The sequence below is a fragment of the Bubalus bubalis genome, chromosome 12 (assembly GCF_019923935.1).
Source record: "Bubalus bubalis isolate 160015118507 breed Murrah chromosome 12, NDDB_SH_1, whole genome shotgun sequence".
Taxonomy (NCBI): domain Eukaryota; kingdom Metazoa; phylum Chordata; class Mammalia; order Artiodactyla; family Bovidae; genus Bubalus; species Bubalus bubalis.
The window spans coordinates 31819236-31838853 of record NC_059168.1 but is presented as its reverse complement, the minus strand read 5'-3'; the positions used below and the strand labels follow the sequence as shown (position 1 = coordinate 31838853).

Sequence of the window (19618 nt, the reverse complement as noted above, 5' to 3'; positions counted from 1 at the left end):
GCTACTGCTTTTGTATTTCACATCCTATCAGTGCCCAGTGGAGGATCTTACTCTTTCATGGATAGCAAAACCTTTCAGTGCCTTACTCCAGTGTCAGTGGGAGGGAGGGGTTTGGAGCCACTTGCTGTCTCCTCTTTGACATCAACATTTTCCTTTCCTCTAAGTTTTAGGTTGATAATTATGGTGATTTTTGAGATCATGAACCTTGTCAATAACATGTTCATCAATGGATTGAAATGGGACAGAATCCCACTGTCAATTAAAGCCAAGTTATTTAACCTCTCTGCCGCAAAACCCTTCATCTGTAAAATGAAGGATTGGACTATGAGAGTTATAAGAGCTCTTATAACAAATGTTTCTGGTTTTAAGAGAATTGTGACATGAAATATTCTCCCACATCACAGAGTGTATGATAATATCTGCATCTGTGGCTATTTTCTCTGATCTCCCTTCCTGTCTTTCTCTCACTTTGTCTGTCCCTCTCTCCTCCTTTCTGCCTCTCTCCTGCTTTCCTGCAATGTTTCCCTCTTACAAAGAGCATTCATTTGGCTTGGAGCTGCTCCAGTGCCATAGTGTTCCAGGTGGCCTCGTATCTCAGCTCTGCTGCACTGCCCCTGAGTGCCACAGGCTTGGCCAAGTGTGGAGACTGGCATGACAGGAGTCATGGAGGGAAAGTGCCTGATGCTGGCCCTGAGAAATTGTGTTGCTAGAACCTGTATCTGTGGATGGAAAGACTGGGTGAGAGTCTGAAGAAAAGAACTACTAACCCCCTTCCTAGGGGGAACAACAGAACTCTGCCTCTCTGCAAGCTATGATGGGGGTCGTGAATAATGTTAGTTGCTCAATTGTGTCCAACTCTTTGCGACTCCATGTATTATAGCCTACCAGGCTCCTCTGTCCGTGGAATTCTCCAGTCAAGAGTACTGGGGTGGGTAACCATTCCTTTCTCCAGGGGATCTTCATTCACTCATTGTTTACAAGTCTAACTTTGTGGACTCTCAGTTCAGTTCAGTTCAGTCGCTCAGTCGTGTCCGACCCTTTGCGACCCCATGAATCGCAGCACGCCAGGCCTCCCTGTCCATCACCAACTCCCAGAGTTCACTCAGACTCACGTCTATCAAGTCGGTGATGCCATCCAGCTGTCTCATCCTCTGTCGTCCCCTTCTTCTCCTGCCCCCCATCCCTCCCAGCATCAGGGTCTTTTCCAATGAGTCAACTCTTCACATGAGGTGACTCTGAAGTAACCTAAAACCATAAGTAGCCTAAGAAGTATAATTTGAAGGTCACCAAAATTCCTCCCCTTCACATATTCCTTCAAAGAGCCTTCCTGTGATCCCTGTAGATATTACATTTCCTGGCCACATCTATAAGAATTCAAATAGAAAGAGGACTAGGGACCTCAAGTCTTTCATATTGTTAATTTCAATGAGATTAATTTCTCAGATCCTTTATTTAAATGAAACTTCCTTGGAGAATGGATTACTTGGCCTATTAATAGCATCCAAGCAATTTGAATGTGTTTCTGATACATTGTTTATCACAGGTTTTCAGGTCCGCACACTGATTTTTCTTCTATCCTCTTCCTTATTTGCTGTTTCTTCTCCATGACTTCTTAATTTTGGAGTGACTCAGGGTGTTGTCCACAGTTATCTTCTCTTTCTCATCTCATTACAATGTATACAAAATACTTTTTTAACCTCTTTGTGAATACAGTAGAAAAGCCTGCTGTTTAGAGCATGGTTTCTCAGTCTTGGTACTGTAGGCATCTGGGGCCACATAACTCTTTGATGTAGGGGCTGTATGTTTTAAGATGATAAGCAGCATCTTTAGCTAAAACCCACTAGGTGCTGGTAACACCTCCTCTAGTTGTGACAACTAGAAGTGTTTCCATACATTATCAGATGTTCCCCTGGGATAAAAACCATCCCCATAAACCATTGATTTAGAATAATTTGGTGGAAAACAAACAACAAAAAAAATCCTTTAATAATGCATATTATAAACTTTTGACTTAATCTGCCCAATTAATTTTTTAATGTTTATATCTCTTAAATTTATAGAAATCTGAATAATAACAACTAATGAGTCAAAAATAGAATCTATAAGGCAGGTTCTGGTTTGGGGATAAGATAAGTTTGTGCCCGGGAGGAAATAGAAGAAAATGGATTTCATCTTGTCTTTAACCCTACACCATTATTGATTAAAAACATGAACATTACCTTCCTTTTAAAACAGCAGTAAACAATATCCTAAATTAAGATTCAAGTTTAACTCTGCAGCTTCTTGCCAATTTCATCCTGCTGAGAAAACTAAATTTGGAAGAGTCAGTTCACCCAAATTCAGGTAATTATGCAAATCATGTATTTCTCATTCTTTCACATTCCTACTTCTAGGAATCAAGAGATAATTTCGGTGAATTGTCACTGGAAGTTGTAAAGGCTTTAACCCATGTAAGGTTGTTTTGCTGTTTGCATTCAGAGATGAAAGCCCTAGAAGATAATATGGGACGTGGAAGTCTTTGGCTAAGCCTGCCAGAACTTATACCTAGCAGCTCTCTTCTTGCCCGTTATCTACCAAATTTTCTTGGCATGCCAAAACCCAGGCCACCTTCCTTCTGTCTCTCCTCCTTTCCCTTCAGTATTTTAGCTTAAAACATCTACCAATCTCGTCTTTTTAAAAAATATTTTATTTATTTATTTGGCCACACTAGTCTTAGTTGCAGCATAGAGGATCTTTATAGTGGCACAGGCAAACCCTTTAGTCGAGACACCAGGATCTAGTTCCCTGACCAGGAATCAAACCCAAGCACCCTGCATTGAAAGCTTGAAGTCCCAGCCACTGGACCACCAGGAGATCCCAATCACATCCTTTTAAATCTAAATGAACATAAATGCCATCACTTAACATTAATTAACTAATTTTGAATTAGAAAAGTAACACATAGATTTGGATTTTAAGATGTACAAAACCTATTAGAACTATGCCAGGTCCCACCTTTGAACTCAACACTTCTCAGATTTAACCACTATTAACTGATATTTTTATGTCCTTGCAGAAATTTCCTCTGCATATGCAGCTTTGTATTTGCATGTATATATGTGTGTGTTTAGTGTGTGTATAGCCTTTAAACAATTTTGAATTTGTACCTTTAATTTTTGTTTATGTAGCAATACATCTTAGAGGTCTCTTCATATACACGTTTGAATTTACCACATTCTATTTTACAGCTACAGAGTGTCTGACCGTAAAACTGTAATTTATCTCCTCAGTTCATTATTGAGGAATAGGTGGCTTCTAGTTTGGGGCTATTGCAGTAGTTCAATAAATAGGTTTCATGTCTTCATGTCAGTGTTTCATTCTTGTTGTTTTCTTTTTGATAAGTACTCTGAGCCTTCATCTTTTCTTTTAAAAGAATAAAGTTTGACTGTTGAGGTTTATATTATTTAATAAATAGGCCAAATTGATAGAATGGGCAGAAAATGATGTATGTTTTAAAGAATTTTTAAAATGCTGTATTCTTTTCTAATAGACAACATTGAATAAAGGAATGAGAGGAAAGGAATTGGCCCAAAGAAAAAAAAATCTTGACAGAATCCAAGTCTTTCAAAAGGATGAGTTTAAAAAATAGTTGACAACACAAAATGAGCTGTGAAATTTCAGCCTTCTAAACCTCAATAGCAATTTTTCTTATGGCTCACCTATCGGAATTTATTCTCAGATATTTTTTCTAAGTAGTTTTGCATGACTCTGAAAGCAGTTAGAATTAGTCCTTGACAATGCCAGGAGATAATAATAACTGGGCCATAAAAAACAATAGACGTGCCCTAGGTACTCTTTCTGATATAAATGTTATTCCTGAAGATCATTCAATGTTTCTTTGGGACTTTTAAAAAATATCTCCATGATACTGCCATTTGAAACACACGATAGTCTCACCACTTAAAACCTTCCTATCAGACAGGATACACTCAGCTCAGTTACCGTCAACTGTGCAATATGTCTGCTATTATAGAATGATCAATAAATGCAGATGTATTGGGGATATATTTCCATATGGTATTCCAGATGTGGAGGCTCTGTTTATGAAAGAATTATTTTAAATTTTAGAGGAAAGGCAAAAAATAAGTATGTATTTCCAACGCTGGATAACTCATTTGTTTTTCTTTGGGAAGCAGGATGTACATTCTTTGGTGCTTGTTTTTATTTTTAATGGTCAATAAAATGGCATATTTATTGGGACTTAAATCATCTTTAAAGAGAAACAGCTCTGGCAAAAAAAAAAAAAAAAGCATAGTAATCTACTTCTTAATATTGCATAATTGCCATTGCAAAATTATCCCATAAAAATACTCATTATATACAGGGCATTCAAAAAATGCCATTCATTAACTTGGAAATAAAATTATAATTACAATTATAAAGCTTTGAGCTGATTCTGTTAGGAGGTTTGCATGCTAATTGCAGTTTAAGGCTTCTAATTTAATATTAGGTGAAAACGTGATGATCAGCTGAAAGAAAGCACATAAGAGAAGTTTAAGGGTTGGGATGTTAAAAAGTAGTTTTCTTTCTGATGGGCTATCACATTGGATTACAAAGTAATACAGAGAAAAATTCCTGTGCATGAAAATAGGTCTTTATTTAGGTCAGGGGTTTAGGGGGATGTCGGTTTCCGTATGCAGTCACAGCCAGGGAGCAAATTCAACAGCAGCAACTGCCTAGACTTTTTGAGCGGGGCGCGGGTTGTGGGCTGTGTACCAACAGCCTCGTCAACTGCAGACGGAACTGCAGCATCCCTTCCTGCAGCAGCTCGTCAGCCATTGGCTCGTTGGTGACACGTGACTGATAGAGCCTTTTCTGTGTCTTTTCTCGCCCATCTGTGTGCAGGGCACTGATAGGCCAGGCTGATGCGCAGGCAATTTATCATTTTGATCTCCCACTGAGTCAGGGAGCTCTCCTGTCACCAGTATTGATTTCAGAGGATGGACTAAATTTCCTAGGATTTCCATTAAGAATTAAGAAAAAAGCTCTAAGCACGCAGGGTAGCCAGACAGACATGGATATGAGATGGCACTGTGAAAACTCGCAGGTAGCTTCTTCTATCACAGCCGGTGCTCAGCACAGCTTAGAACTGCAGCATGCAGGGTTTAAGATACCAGAAGCTGAGAACAATAATAATGAAACTAAGAATAAACTCTTTTGGATAAACTAATTTTAATATTAATATTAAAATGTTTCTTCTTGGAATTGCATGTCAAATTTATGCATGCTCTATAGGAAATGTAGAAAGGTTGTTTTAAATTTTTAAATGTCCTTAAACCCTGAGCATGGTTGCTTATACTTTTGTTTGCTGCTTTCTGTGAGCTTCAGAGGTTTTTGAGCATGCTTGTGGCAGAAACAACCGAAAATTGTGTGTGTGTGTGTTTCTATATATGTATATATGTATTAAGTTGGTTCGAGTAAAAGCATGAATAAAAGCTGCTTTCAATACTCGCCAGACTGCTTTATTATTGTTAATGACTTGATGATAATTTTGCCTAAATATGCTTAGATTCTGACCATGCATGCTTTTGCGGCAGAGTGGATTTTCGTTGAGAAGTCATGAAGGTGGAATGTGTGAATTAAATGTATGTTTAATGCAGCAGAAAATGTATTAGTGATTATTAAATCTGATTAATTAATGGAAATATTTCATGATGGTAAGATTTGAGTAACATTTATTTATACTAATTATTTCTGCTTACTGAAAAAATGCATATCTGGGATTAATGAAAGTGTTTGTATTTTTGAAATATAAATTTTGATTATTTCAGAGATAGGACGATTTCAATTTTTAAAAATGAATCTGAGATAAGAGAATTAGAAACATTTTTAAATTTTAGCCTAGGAGAGAATTGTGTATTTGAGACATTATGTGCCTGTTCATGTGTGTGAATTCTTTGGCTAATTGTTTGATAGTCTCCTAGCTATCCTTATTCTCCTGAAGAGGAGAAAAGCCTTGGCATTGAAATGTTTCCTAGGCCCATGGGAATTAGAGCCAGCAGAAGCAAGAGTAGGACCAGATGGGATTGGCATGCTTGGCAGGGAGTGGAGACAATAGGTGGGGGCGGAGCAGATGGAGAACAGAAGGGAGTGAATCTCAGGAAAGGGGAGGGAGGAGGGGGAGGGGAGGAGTTGGCTTAAGAGTGAAGGAAGCCTGGCCTCTCTTTCCAAAGTAACTTCTGATTGCATCGTCCTTTAATTATGAGAAAGTCATGTCTGTTGTGACAACTATTTTTCATAGATTAGGAAAGAAGTTCCATGAATAGAAGGTACTTTGCCAGATTATAAATGGTGTGTTATTTGTTGTTGTTTGTAATCTTTTCCTCTCTGTCATATTCAGGAGAAGTAGGAACAAAATTTAAATTTAGTTGTCATGTTATTTGAGTTTGTAGTATTAAAAACATAAATAAGGCAGTAACTACTAAACTTATTTTCAGATTGTAACAATTCAATCATCAATAAGGCTTATTGACTTTTTCCCTAAGTAAGTTTTCAATTCTGAAAACATAAGGAGCTCATGCTGACTAATCTGTTATTTTACTTCTGACTCATAAATACACATTCATTTCTCGAATAACTTTGAATGTTTTATTTAAGTACTTGTTGATTTTATCATGAAGTCTCAGGGCTTGACCAATGCCTAGTTCAAATTCTACAATGAACTTAATGACTCAGCATCAATGAAGCCCAGAAAACTGGTCATAGTCTTTGCCCAGAAGTGTCATAGGATTGAGAAAGCAGAAAAAAATGAATTTACTTATGAATTCTATTATTTTAATGATTATTTCAAAATCCTAAGGTGAATCCAGATACAATTCCCCAGTCCTAAGTAAAACTGAATTTTACCAAGTTCATGCAGTCAAAGTGTACTCGTGAAAAACAGCTTTTAAAAGTTTACGTATACACCTCTTGCATTTGGCTGGTGGACCTTGTGTATGGAGAGAACTTCCATTTTCTAAAAGTTTTGCCATGTTGCATGTCTCTTTTGACTGCTTTTTGAAACTTGGCTTGGCAAGGAATTATTAATGCCCTAAAGTAAATGAAAATCTTTACCTTTAATATCCTGGGATACATTTAAAATAATTTACTCAAATTATATTGATTTTCCTAGAGTTAACAAATGAAGCCAATTTCTTATACTTTCTCCAGTCCTTTTCCTCCATGCCTTGTTTTTCAAAATTAAAGAGAGTCCACTAAGCAGCAAAATTCTCCTCACTTGGCAAATTCCCTCTAACATTCTTAGGAAAAAATATTGTCTACAGTTAGATCTTTGAATGGATATTTTTATTTTGGAGTGTTGACTCGTGTTCATTAAGCAAGATAACCCAGTGTTAAAGAATAAATATTTTCAATTACTTTGTCCAATCAAGGTTGCCTAATAGGCTGAGAAGGGCTTCCTCATGTGGTTCAGTGGTAAAGAATCCACCTGCCAATGTAGGAGAGATGGGTTCGATCCCTGGGTCAGAAGATCCCCTGGAGAAAGAAATGACAACCCATTCCAGTATCTTGCCTGGAAATCCCATGGACAGAGGAGCCTGGTGGGCTATAGTCCATGGGGTCGCAAAGAGTCAAAAAAAAGGCTTAACAACTGAATAGCCTCAGGAATAGGCCGTCAGGCCCATTCTCCTTCTGTGGAATAAAACTAGAAGAGCCCTAAAGTGGTATTAAATGTTTGGTCACAATAGCATTTGGGCTCAACTGCCAAGCAAATTTCTCACCAAGACATTAACCAGGAAATGCTTACATAGTTGCAAAGTAATTAGTGATGTAGCATTGCATATTAAGGATGTTTTGGGTAGTTATGATGAAATGTTACTGTCCGCATGCCTTCCATATGCTCCTTTAATTTACAGAATGTGATCACCCCACAGCATCTGGGTGCATTTATAAACTACAAGAGCAATCAATTAACTATATGATCGATGCAGTAGGCAGAATGCTAATTGGTGGGAGAAGCCCTTTTTCAAATGGGAAAATAATGCATGTAGCCAAGGACTTTCAGTCTTTGTCTATATTAAATTTAAATGTTTCAAGAACTAAGTTTATACTCTGACCATTTGGAAAATAACACATTTGAAACAAGATTTTGCCTTGTCAAAATAAGTGGTCTTAATTCCAGTGCTATGAGCACCAGCGTAATTCATAGGTGAACAGAGTTAGTGAACAGTTACTTATACTTAGACCCAAGTGGTATCTTTTATTCAGTCTTATTTTTTACTTTCCATTTCCTATACTCTCAGTTCTTTTTTCCTCTGCTGTTTTAACTGTCATTTTTGGACTCAAATGCCATTTGTTCCGGACCTCTATTACTAAACAGAAATAATAAACTATATATAAATTCAGCAGAATATAATGACCCCAAGTTCTGCTTGTGCCTTTTTGTGTATATTTAGTCTTTGAATGTTATTGATTTCTACTAAGGTTACCACATTGACCCAGAAAGATAGATTTTACTTTCTGCCATCTTATTTACATTTAGTTGATTATTGATACTTGACTCTCCTGAAGGCTCCCTTTCCTCATTACTGTAACACAGAGAATGGAGCCAAGCATATTATCAAGTAGATAGGCAATTTTCAGTATACAAAATAATTGGGGAAAGCCACAGGCAGATAAAAAAACTCATGGGCATCTCTAGTGTCTCATAGAAAATTAAGACAGCTTGAGTCCAAACTAAATAATAACCATGAAAAAGCAAAAATATATAAAAGAGCTTAGCTAGTTTTGTAGTTCTGTGTCATGAAGTATGTGTGATTACCACTACACACTTTCTTTCCATTTGACCCTCAAATTTTCACCCTCATTTGAATTCACTTGATTATACAGTGGAAACTATATCTGAGAACTACCCTTCACCAAAAAGATCAAAATCAGTTATATATTTTTATTTTCATTGTTGTGGGAAAAAAAATATATATATATATAGAGAGAGAGAGAGAGAGAGAGACTGCAGATTAAGCCACAATTTGTTTTCCTGATAACAAAACAAGGCTCAGAAAGATTTTTTTACTATTTTCCCATGAATAAATGTAAAAGGCTTTATTACCTTAGGTATTCCTTACTTTAAAAGACAAAAACTGCATGTAGTGGTGGGAATGACTCGGATATTATTTAGGGAACCAAAAGAAGTCAATCTTCGGGAGTCATCAGTCTTGACGTCTGTGTGCTAACATGTCTGTTTTCATGATTTTTTATCTAAGCATAACGGGACCACAATCTTGACTCTAAGCATATTTCAGACCAAATTATAATTACAGAACCTCACACTCTAGATCTACTGGTAAATTCCTAGGTGGCATGGGACAGTTGTTTAAGTCTGTGGGCAAACGCCTTCACTTGTCCAACCTCTTCACATATTTCAAATTAAAAACTCTACTACAGCTTCAAGGGCTTCCCTGATAGCTCAGTTGGTAAAGAATCCACCTGCAATGCAGGAGACCCTGGTTCAACTCCTGGGTGGGGAAGATCCATTGGAGAAAGGATAGGCTGCCCACTCCAGTATTCTTGGGCTTCCCTTGTGGCTCAGCTGATAAAGAATCCGCCTGCGATGCAGGAGACCTGGGTTTGATCCCTGGATTGGGAAGATTCCCTGGAGAAGGAAAAGTCTACCCACTCCAGTATCCTGGCCTGGAGAATTCAATGGGTGTATAGTTCATGGGGTTGCAAAGTGTCAGACACAACTGAGTGACTTTCACTTTCACTACAGCTTCAAAGACAATGCTGTCCCAGTCAGTCATCCAGGGAAAAGATTTTTCTTATAATGAAAAGCTATTATATATACAAAATATATAATACTGTGTATATATAATAAAGAATGTATATGACTAAGACTACCTTTATGACTTCAGAACACTACTATTTTATTGTGAAATCCAAAATTGTACATAGAATTTTGATGTGTTTTGAAGCTCCTTATTTTGGAGTCATAGAGGTATAGCCCCAGGAATCAATTCTCAGTGACCCATGTGTGGACAACCTACATAATGGATTATATTGCATGACTAGATGTGTTTTCTAGACCACTTAACCTTCCGTGGGCTGAAAAATCCTTGTTTTCAGTCATGTGCTGTGACTTCTTTCAATTAGCTCATTTAGATTTGAGTGGATCACCTATCCATTGGGTTTGTAGTAGGACTACAATATTTTCAGAGTTGAATGTAGTATATGTATGTGTCTGCTTTAAAACACTGCTAAGTATTTAGCTGATACATAATAGGTTTCTCTGAAGGAGATCAGCCCTGGGATTTCTTTGGAAGGAATGATGTTAAAGCTGAAACTCCAGTACTTTGGCCACCTCGTGTGAAGAGTTGACTCATTGGAAAAGACTCTGATGCTGGGAGGGATTGGGAGCAGGAGGAGAAGGGGACGACAGAGGATGAGATGGCTGGATGGCATCACGGACTCTATGGACGTGAGTCTGAGTGAACTCCGGGAGTTGGTGATGGACAGGGAGGCCTGGCGTGCTGTGATTCATGGGGTCGCAAAGAGTCGGACACTACTGAGCGACTGAACTGAACTGAACTAATAGGTTTCAAGAAGACATATGAAAAACTAGAAATTTGGGGGTAATAAGCTACTCTTGGGTTTGCCTAGAGTTTTCTTATGCCTTCAAGAAGTATACCATCTCTTTCCACAATGCTTAAATTTTTAATTTATAAGCAGTTACTAAGCACTACTTCAGTGTTTTTTTGTCCATTTAGTAAAGATGTGAAAAAATATCTACTAATTGATTGATCTATACTAGAACTCCCTGGTGGCTCAAATGGTAAAGAATCCACCTGCAATGTGGGACACCTGAATTCCATCCCTGTGTTGGGAAGATCTCCTGGAGAAGGGAACAGCTACCCACTCCAGTGTTCTGGTCTGGAAAATTCCATGAACAGAGGAGCCTGGCAGGCCACAGTCCATGGGGTCCCAAAGTGTCAGACATTCACTTCACTTCACTTCCTACCAGAGCTCTGCTTAACATCAAGGGTGACTTCAAAGGAAAGTAAGATACTTTCTAACTTGAAAGTCTAGCTGAAGAGAAAAGACAAACACATATAAAACTAGAGGAGTACTGAAGGCTGAACAGTTTTACCCTATCGTCTCAAATAGTGAACACATTTTTGCTGAGCATCTATTACACACTTCATGGTAGTTTGAAGAAAGGAGTGTTCACTGTGAGCTAAGTAGATGCACTGATGTTTTTCTGCTGCATCTTTTCTGAATTTGTTTGAGCAGCCTGAGTTAGCCATTCATAAAAGGTAACACTTAATGAAGTCTAATTCAGCGGGCTACACATGCTGTAATACCAGTACCAGCCTCTGAAGTGGTGTTTAGGGCACTGAGGGTATTGGAGTATGAAGCAAGATCCCAAGTAGCTTGTCTCAAAATCAGTCAAGGTGACTGTTTCCTGTTCTACATCTTCTCAGGATAGCATATTGATTTCTTAAAAGCCAGTTTTCATGTTTTATGAATAATAAAAGTAATATAAAATGTGTACAAATTTTTAGTTAAAAATCACCTGCATATATAGTATGTCTGTTTTTCTTAATTTGTTAAAATTATGCATTGCTGCTAAAAGTTTTCCTTTAAAAAATAAGAAATTGATTTCCTTTTACTGGTGGGATGACTTAAAATATTGAGTCATTTTTCCAATAGTAATTAGACACTTCAAATTAAGTATAACTATCTCAGGCCACTAGGGTATAAATGAGTGTAACTGTAAGTTACTCCAGCAATAATTTTCAGTATGCCTTATTCTACTTCTTTGGCTCTATTTTCTTTTTGAAGGGCCCCCACCAAAAGAAAATAGAATGTGGGTGAAAATAGGCAGGAAGCAAAGGTCTGGCATAGATTGGAGCAATTTTGAATAAGTGATAATTATGTAGTCTACTCTGTTACTGAGTTACTATCAATATTATCACTTTCTCAGTCAGTAGTTTAAAATATAATGAATAATTAATGGGAAACTTGATGAACCATTCATTAGAACTGACTGAAATAATAAACTTAGGTATAAAATATCAAAATGAATAGTTTTGATTATTTTTCAAAATCTCAAGCTAGAGCCAGTAAGCTCAGGTGACTGAAGTCATGCAACAAAAGTTTCTAAGATTCCTGTCCTCCTAGCTGTTCAAATAGCCTGATACTTGACTTTAGTTGCAATAAATGTGGTCATTTTAAACAGGAGATTGCTGATGCAATAACAAAATAAACATTGACTTTAACCTCTCTTTCTGCCTTAACAATTCCCTAAATGATGCATCAACCCTTCGTACTTCTTTAGGAAGAGGGCTGAGGGTTTAAAATGATGAGATGAAATAAAAATGTATATGCTCTGTTTATTTGAAAGTCTATAGTGTAAGATCAATTCTAAAGATGTCATTCAAATGAGGATAATATATATTTTGTGTCTGTAAATACTGCAAAAGTAAAGAATTCATAGGTTACTTTTTTATGGTTGTAATTGTATTCTTTTCCTTTATGAATGCATCTGTATCTGTTTTCAAAGATAAATATTTTATAATTATCAGTTTTACCAACTTATATGTAAGTTTATCAGATCAATATGATTATTTTATATTTTAGTTTTGAAATAAATTATTTAATTTGCAGTGATTTAAATTTATAGAAATGTTATAATAATATTTAAAGAGAGGTCACTCTTCATCCAGCTTCCCCTAACATTAGCGTCTTACGTAAGCTTTGTACCTCTGTCAATGCTGAGGAATTAACATTCAGTATGCCTTTTGAGAAATGGTTTCTTTTTTAGAATTTTTGTGTCATATATGCCACTGAGTGACATCAAATGACTTTTGGAAAATTTGACATCAATTGGTTTTATTTCCACAAATACCTAAGACATTTCTTCCCACTGGGCTATCCAGAATTTCTGCTAAGAAACATTCAGTCAAATATTTTAGGAGGAAAACAATTTTTTTTCTTCCCACCGTTATCAGTGTCAGTTTTATTTTGAAGTTGGTCACAGACTCTTTTTCTTTCTCGGTTTCCTTGAGAAATTTTACCATTCTCAGCAGAGAGCACTCTCCTGAATTCTAGACCTATTCTTACAGCTGCCTCTGGCTTCCCTGGTGACTCAGATGGTGAAGAATCTGCCTGCAATGCCGGAGACCCAGATTTGACCCCTGGGTGGAGAAGCTCCCTTGGCCAAGGGAATGGCTGCCCATTCCACTGTTCTTGCCTGGGGAATTCCATGGGTAGCGGAGCATGGGGGACTATAATGCATGGGGTCGCAGAGTTGGACACGACTGAAGCAACTTAGCAGCAGCAGCAAGCTAACTAAAGTGAAGTCGCTCAGTCGTGTCTGACTCTTTGCGACCCCATGGGCTGTAGCCTACCAGACTCCTCCATCCTTGGGATTTTCCAGGCAAGAGTACTAGAGTGGGTTGTAATGGCCTTCTCCAGGGGATCTTCCTGACCCAGGGATTGAACCCCAGTGTCCTGCATTGTAGGCAGACGCTTTACCATCTGAGCCACCAGGCTGCCCCAGTTCACCTCAAATTCAACATGTCCCTTGGTGAATAGGTTATTTTTTGGAGTTTATACAATTTTAAAGCATTTTACTTTAATAGGTTTATATAAAGACATTATACTAGAGAAAGTTTTACTGCTACTGTGTGGTGAAAAACTATTTGAAATCTGATACTTGATTTCCCCATTTGTGAGATGAGGGGTTTGTAGCTCTAATACTTTATGATTTTAGAGTGTGAATAATTGTGAATCTCATTTAATAGAAAAACTTTTTAAAGAAAAGTGGTTTTAAAGTATAGACTGCTTTTCATTTTGTTGAGTCATCTCCCCTGAATTTTTAGATGAATCTGCATCTGGAGTTTTCTTATGAAATGTTCATTTTGAAACTAGTGGGAGAATAATTCCAGTCATGGCTAGCATTAATTAGAGGGAAATCTCCTTTTATATTTCCATAGTGAAGAATCTAGAGGCTTCTTAGTGCTCTGTGTGCAAGGCCTGTAAATTTCAGATAATTATTGGTTTGGAATCCTTAAAACTAACAATAGGAAATGCTATAGAAGGAACAACATCTTTTTGTTTTGACATCATCTTGACAAATGAGGGAAATTTTTGCAGTATGTGCATCACAAAAACAAGCAATTCTGTGAAAACAAGGTAAAGGTGGCCTGTACTGCCTGTTTTCTCCTTGTGTTCCAAAACCTTCACCTTTGCAAAGAGATCTTGAAATTATTTCAGATCTATTTTTCATACTTTGAATACCAAAAGAGCTAAATTATTCATTGTAAGTGAAAATATTTATTACCATGTGTCAAGAAACTCTGATTCCCTTTCTGGTATTGCTAGTAAGAACCCTGTGGTATAAAATTATGGGCTGAATCTGCTAAATAATTACCCACATGAATGCTGTACCTACCATGTGTATTTTTAGGCTTTATATCAATAAATGTTTCATAAAGTGCTGTATACACTGGACTAAAATTCCTTCATCCCCAAATCAGTTTTAAATTCTTCTCTAAAAGAACAAGGTACAATGAGGCTTCTAATGAAAGTGGTAAAGAGAGAGGTAACATAAGCAATCAACAGCACAGTCTGCAAAAAATTCTCATCACCAATAAAGATTTATGAAAAATAAATTTAATCAGTACCAATGACATCCTCAGAGAACAAGACTTTGTAAGCATTTTCCTATAAATGTGATAAAGAAAGTGGGTCTGTATTGAGAACAAAGGTTAAATGTGTAGGGCAAATAATTTTTATGGGTGTTCATAATTTAGCTATAAAAACTTATATAGTTTGTGAATGTCTATAGCAGTTGGAAATATTTAGCAGAGAAATATTTTTAGACATAGGAAATGTTATTAAAACTTTGACACAGTATTAAGACTTAATTTATAGAAGTTATAATGATTTCATTTTTAATTTTTCTATTTCTTATCAGCATTTAAACCCAGACAGGATTTAATGGATGCTCTGGGAAACCAGCATTTTGTGGTACAAACTGTTATGTGTAGGAGAGACTTAGCTTCTAATGAAATCTTATAATGATAGATTTAACTTCCAGAACACAGTTAGCTTGCAACATTTCAACTGTAAAGCATTACCTGGACCCCACAAAGCTCAGGATGCATTGTGGTGATAGGGAGAGCAAGGAGGGGTGAAGTGTTATGCAGGATGGTGACCCCACACTTGTCACTAGCTTTTTCTGTTATGGACACGTGAAGGCCTGGATCCTGTTACAGCAACTCTGAAACATGTTCACCACCCATGGTCTTCCCTGGAGGCTCAGACGGTAAAAAAAAATCCACCTTCAATGCAGGAAACCTGGGCTCGGGTGGGAAGATCTTCCTGGGTTGGGAAGATCCCCTGGAGAAGGGCATGACTACCCACTCCAGTATTCTGGCCTGGAGAATTCTGTGGACAGAGGAGCCTGGTGGGCTACAGTTCATGGGGTCACAAAGAATCAGACACACTGAGTGACTTTCACTTTGACCACTGTTAGTGTCTTTTTTCTTTCTTTCTTTCAACTGGAATATAATCAATTTACAATGTGTTGGTTTCTGCTGTACAATGAGGTGAATCAGCTATATTATATGTATATATGTATCCCCTTCTTCCTGTACCTCCCTCCCACCTTACCACCCCCCATCTCACCCATTTGGGTGATTACAGAGCACTGAGGTGAGCTTTCTGTTCTTTATAGTAGATTCCCACTGGTGCTGCTGCTGCTAAGTCACTTCAGTCGTGTCCGACTCTGTGTGACCCCATAGACGGCAGCCCACCAGGCTCCCCCATCCCTGGGATTCTCCAGGCAAGAACACTGGAGTGGGTTGCCATTTCCTTCTCCAATGCATGAAAGTGAAAAGTCAAAGTGAAGTCGCTCAACTGTGTCTGACTCTTAGCGACCCCATGGACTGCAGCCTACCAGACTCCTCCATCCATGGGATTTTCCAGGCAAGAGTACTGGAGTGGGTTGCCATTGCCTTCTCTGACTACTAGGTATCTCTTTTACACATGGTAGTGTATTTCAGTCAATCCTAACCTCCCAATCTGTCCCACCCTCCCCTTCCTGCCATGTTTACTCGCCTGTTCTCTATGCCTGTGTCTCTATTCCTGCCCTGCAAATAGATTCATCTGTAACATTTTTCTAGATTCCACATAAATGCGTTAATATATGACATTTGTTTTTCTGTTTCTGACTTACTTCATCCTGTATAACAGACTTGAAGTCCAGTATCTTTCTTGGCTAATTATTGGGATTGTCAACTTTAAAAAAAAAAAAAAAAAAAAAAGGCACAACATGAGAACTGTGAGTTTCACTTTTATTGGGGGATTTACCAAGGACTATAGCCAAGGGACAGACTCTCAGATAGCTTTGAGAAATTGCTCCAAAGAGGTAGGTCAGTATATATGAGTTAGGTGAAGGGATATAGGCATTCAAGCATACATCGCAGAAGGTTGCTGCTAGCCATGAGGAGTAGATATTGTCAGTCCATGGTTTTCATGATTTTCTGATTATAGGAAGATGCAAAAATCTGGATTCAGAAGTTTTTCTCCTGGAAATATATAAATTTCTGAGGGCCTGTTCTGCTAGTTTTCTCAGAGCACAGAATGCCTTACTCCTGATCTCTGCCCTAAATTATTCTCACCGTGTACCCATAGGTCAGCAACTGCAGTGCCTAATGACTCAATTCTTGTAGAACCAGGTACTGAGTGACGTTTCGTAGGTGGCAGGAATAGGTCTTCTACCAATTTAAATTTATAGTAACCAGTAGACTTAACTCTGGGAGAAGTGTGCTTGGGTTCTAAAGGATTTTTAGCAGGTAACTCACCTTTCTTTGCCTTTTTTAATTAAGATGACTGAGAAATGCCTCTGTGTGTTTTACCTTGTATCATTTGGTGAAAGATATTCAAGGACAGGGAAATCTTCTAGGAAAACTTTCCTGTTCTGTGTCTTAAGCTCTGGTGTTTAAGAGAAGTGAAATCTTTGCTGCCACAAGAGAGCTAAAGACACACTGTAGTTGGCTAGTCCTGGAGTAGAGGTTATTTGATGGATTAATTTACTTTGACTTGTAAATTTCATATTTCTTCCAAATCTTTTTCTGGAATTTTGAAACCCAAGACCTATTTTATATCTCACTGCTGAGACATTAGACCTACTTTCTAAGTCTGAAATACCTCTCTTATTGGTCTTATCTGTAAAATGAACTGAGATTCCTCTGTGCTGTGCTTGGTCATTTACAACTCTTTGTGACCCCATGGACTATAGCCCGCCAGGCTTCTCTGTCCCTGGGGATTCTCCAGGCAAGAATACTGGAGTCGGTTGCCATGCCCTCCTCCAGAGGATCTTCCCAACTCAGGTCTCCCACACTGCAGGCAGATTCTTTACCAGCTGAGCTACCAGGGAAACCCTGAGATTCCCTTACCACCCTGAAACATACTTAAGGGAAGCGTTTTCTTACCTTTCCCCTTTCTTTCTGCTCACTCTTTTCTTTATAGTTTCCTGCTTGCTTTGCCTCTTTTCACCTACTTTACCTCTTATAGAAGTCATCTATGGGCATCTATTTTGCTTTCTTTTGCCCCATTTGTGAAACTTAAGAATCAAACTTTGACCAACATATAGGTACAAAATCGCTAAGACAATGGCCATTATTTTTAGATCTCATGAAGGTCAGAAGAACCCACTGGATTCTGTGACATTGAAAGATGTATTGAGCACAGCCTAATTTTTAGATGAATAGGATTCCACAGGGTTTTAGGAATAGATAGCAAGATTACTCATCATAGGAGAAGCTTATTAAATGGAAACTGTAGAATCCTCAGCATATAAATATTAGAAATTCAATTTTTAGTAACTCTCTGATACTTCCTTTAGAATTGTGTTTGTTTTATTCTATTTCTATTTTGTTTTAATTTTCTCTTAAGTGAAAGACATGTTGTTGAAATTTTTAATTATTTGGTGTCTTAATCCTTAGGGTACAGTATTCAAGAATAAATAACAGAAGGGTTGGCAAAAATGGTGCCACTAGTAACAGCCTGTCATGTGACAATTTCCTTATTCACATCAGTGTGAAATAGTCAATATTCTAGCTACTTTTAATATCTATTGATTTATTTGGCTGTGCTGCTGCTGCTAAGTCACTTCAGTCGTGTCCGACTCTGTGTGACCCCATAAATGGCAGCCCACCAGGCTCCCCCGTCCCTGGGATTCTCCAGGCAAGAACACTGGAGTGGGTTACCATTTCCTTCTCCAATGCATGAAAGTGAAAAGTGAAAGTGAAAGCTCAGTGGTGTCCGACCCTCAGTGACCCCATGGACAGCAGCGTTCCAGGCTCCTCCATCCGTGGGATTTTCCAGGCAAGAGTATTTGGCTGTACCAGATCTTAGTTGTGGCATGCAGGATCTTTTAGCTGTGGCATGTGGGATCTGGGGCCTCCCTGATAGCTCAATCAGTAAAGAATCCATCTGCAGTGCAGGAGACCCCAGTTTGATTCCTGGGCCAGGAAGATCCACGGGAGAAGGGATAGGCTACCCACTCCAGTATTCTTGGGCTTCCCTTGTGGCTCAGCTGGTAAGGAATACAGCTGCAATGTGGGAGACCTGGGTTCAATCCCTGGGTTGAGAAGATCCCCCGGAGAAGGGAAAGGTGACCCACTCCAGTATTCTGGCCTAGAGAATTCCATGGATTGTATAGTCCACAGGGTCACAGAGATAGGACACCACTGAGAGACTTTCACTTCATGGGATCTAGCTCCCTGACCAGGCATCAAAGCCGGACCCCTGCATTGGGAACATGCAATCTTAGCCATTGGACCAGCAGGCAAGTTCCACTAACCAGCTTGAAACCACTAGTTGTTGTAGGTAAAAACTTGTCACATTTAGCGGAAAGGTGGATTATTTGGAACGAATGAATTTCCCTTTATTGGTAAAGCAATAGGCCCTATATGGATATGAACTTCGGCAAACTCCAGGAGATGGTGAGGGACAGGGAAGCCTAGCATGCTACAGTCCATAGGGTCACAGAGTTGGATACAACTCGGCAACTGAACAACAAGAACAGGCCCTGTGTGTTGCCATTTATCTTTGATGATCAACAAGACATTTCATGAAATCAGATTATTATATTTATGTATGCATGCATGTATTATATATTTTTTAAAGCATTTTTGAAATAGTTATAGATTCACAGATAGTTGCAAAGAAAGATACAGGAGGCTCCCTACACCCTTTATCCAGTTTCCCGCCATGTTACATCTTATATAACTATAGTCCAATAACAAAACCAGAATGTAAATCATGGAACTTATTCAGATTTCACCAGATATACCTGCATTTCTGTGTGTGTGCATGTGGGTCTATAAAGTTCTATGCAGTTTTATCACATGTGTAACTTATAACCACCACCAAAATCAAGAGACTTATCTGTACCAGAAGGTTCTCTTGTGTTACCCTTGATTGTTGCACTTTAAAGGGACCTGAGGAGTCATCTGCACTAACCTACTTACTGGCATGGAGGGTGATTTGTGTCAGGTCAGTGGGTTAGATAATGATTGACCTCAGAAAGCAGTGCCCTATCCCAGACGAGTTTCAGGCATCCCATCTTACA

At 38.3% G+C, this 19618-nt stretch overlaps 1 protein-coding gene across 30 annotated transcripts in view; it reads left to right on the top strand.

The window, feature by feature from the left end:
- NRXN1 (neurexin 1) overlaps positions 1 to 19618 on the top strand; it is a 1220650-nt gene that overhangs the window by 1146594 nt on the left and 54438 nt on the right. Inside the window, exon 1 of one of the 30 annotated variants that reach the window (XM_025262321.2) lies at positions 4888 to 5086. The exons of 28 other annotated variants lie outside the window; for them this stretch is intronic. In XM_025262321.2, coding sequence (XP_025118106.1) covers positions 5054 to 5086 — 33 coding nt within the window. In that variant the 5' untranslated portion in view covers positions 4888 to 5053. Of the gene's footprint in view, positions 1 to 4887; positions 5087 to 19618 lie in introns of those variants that run through there. One more of the 30 variants, XM_025262322.2, reaches the window with a different exon arrangement.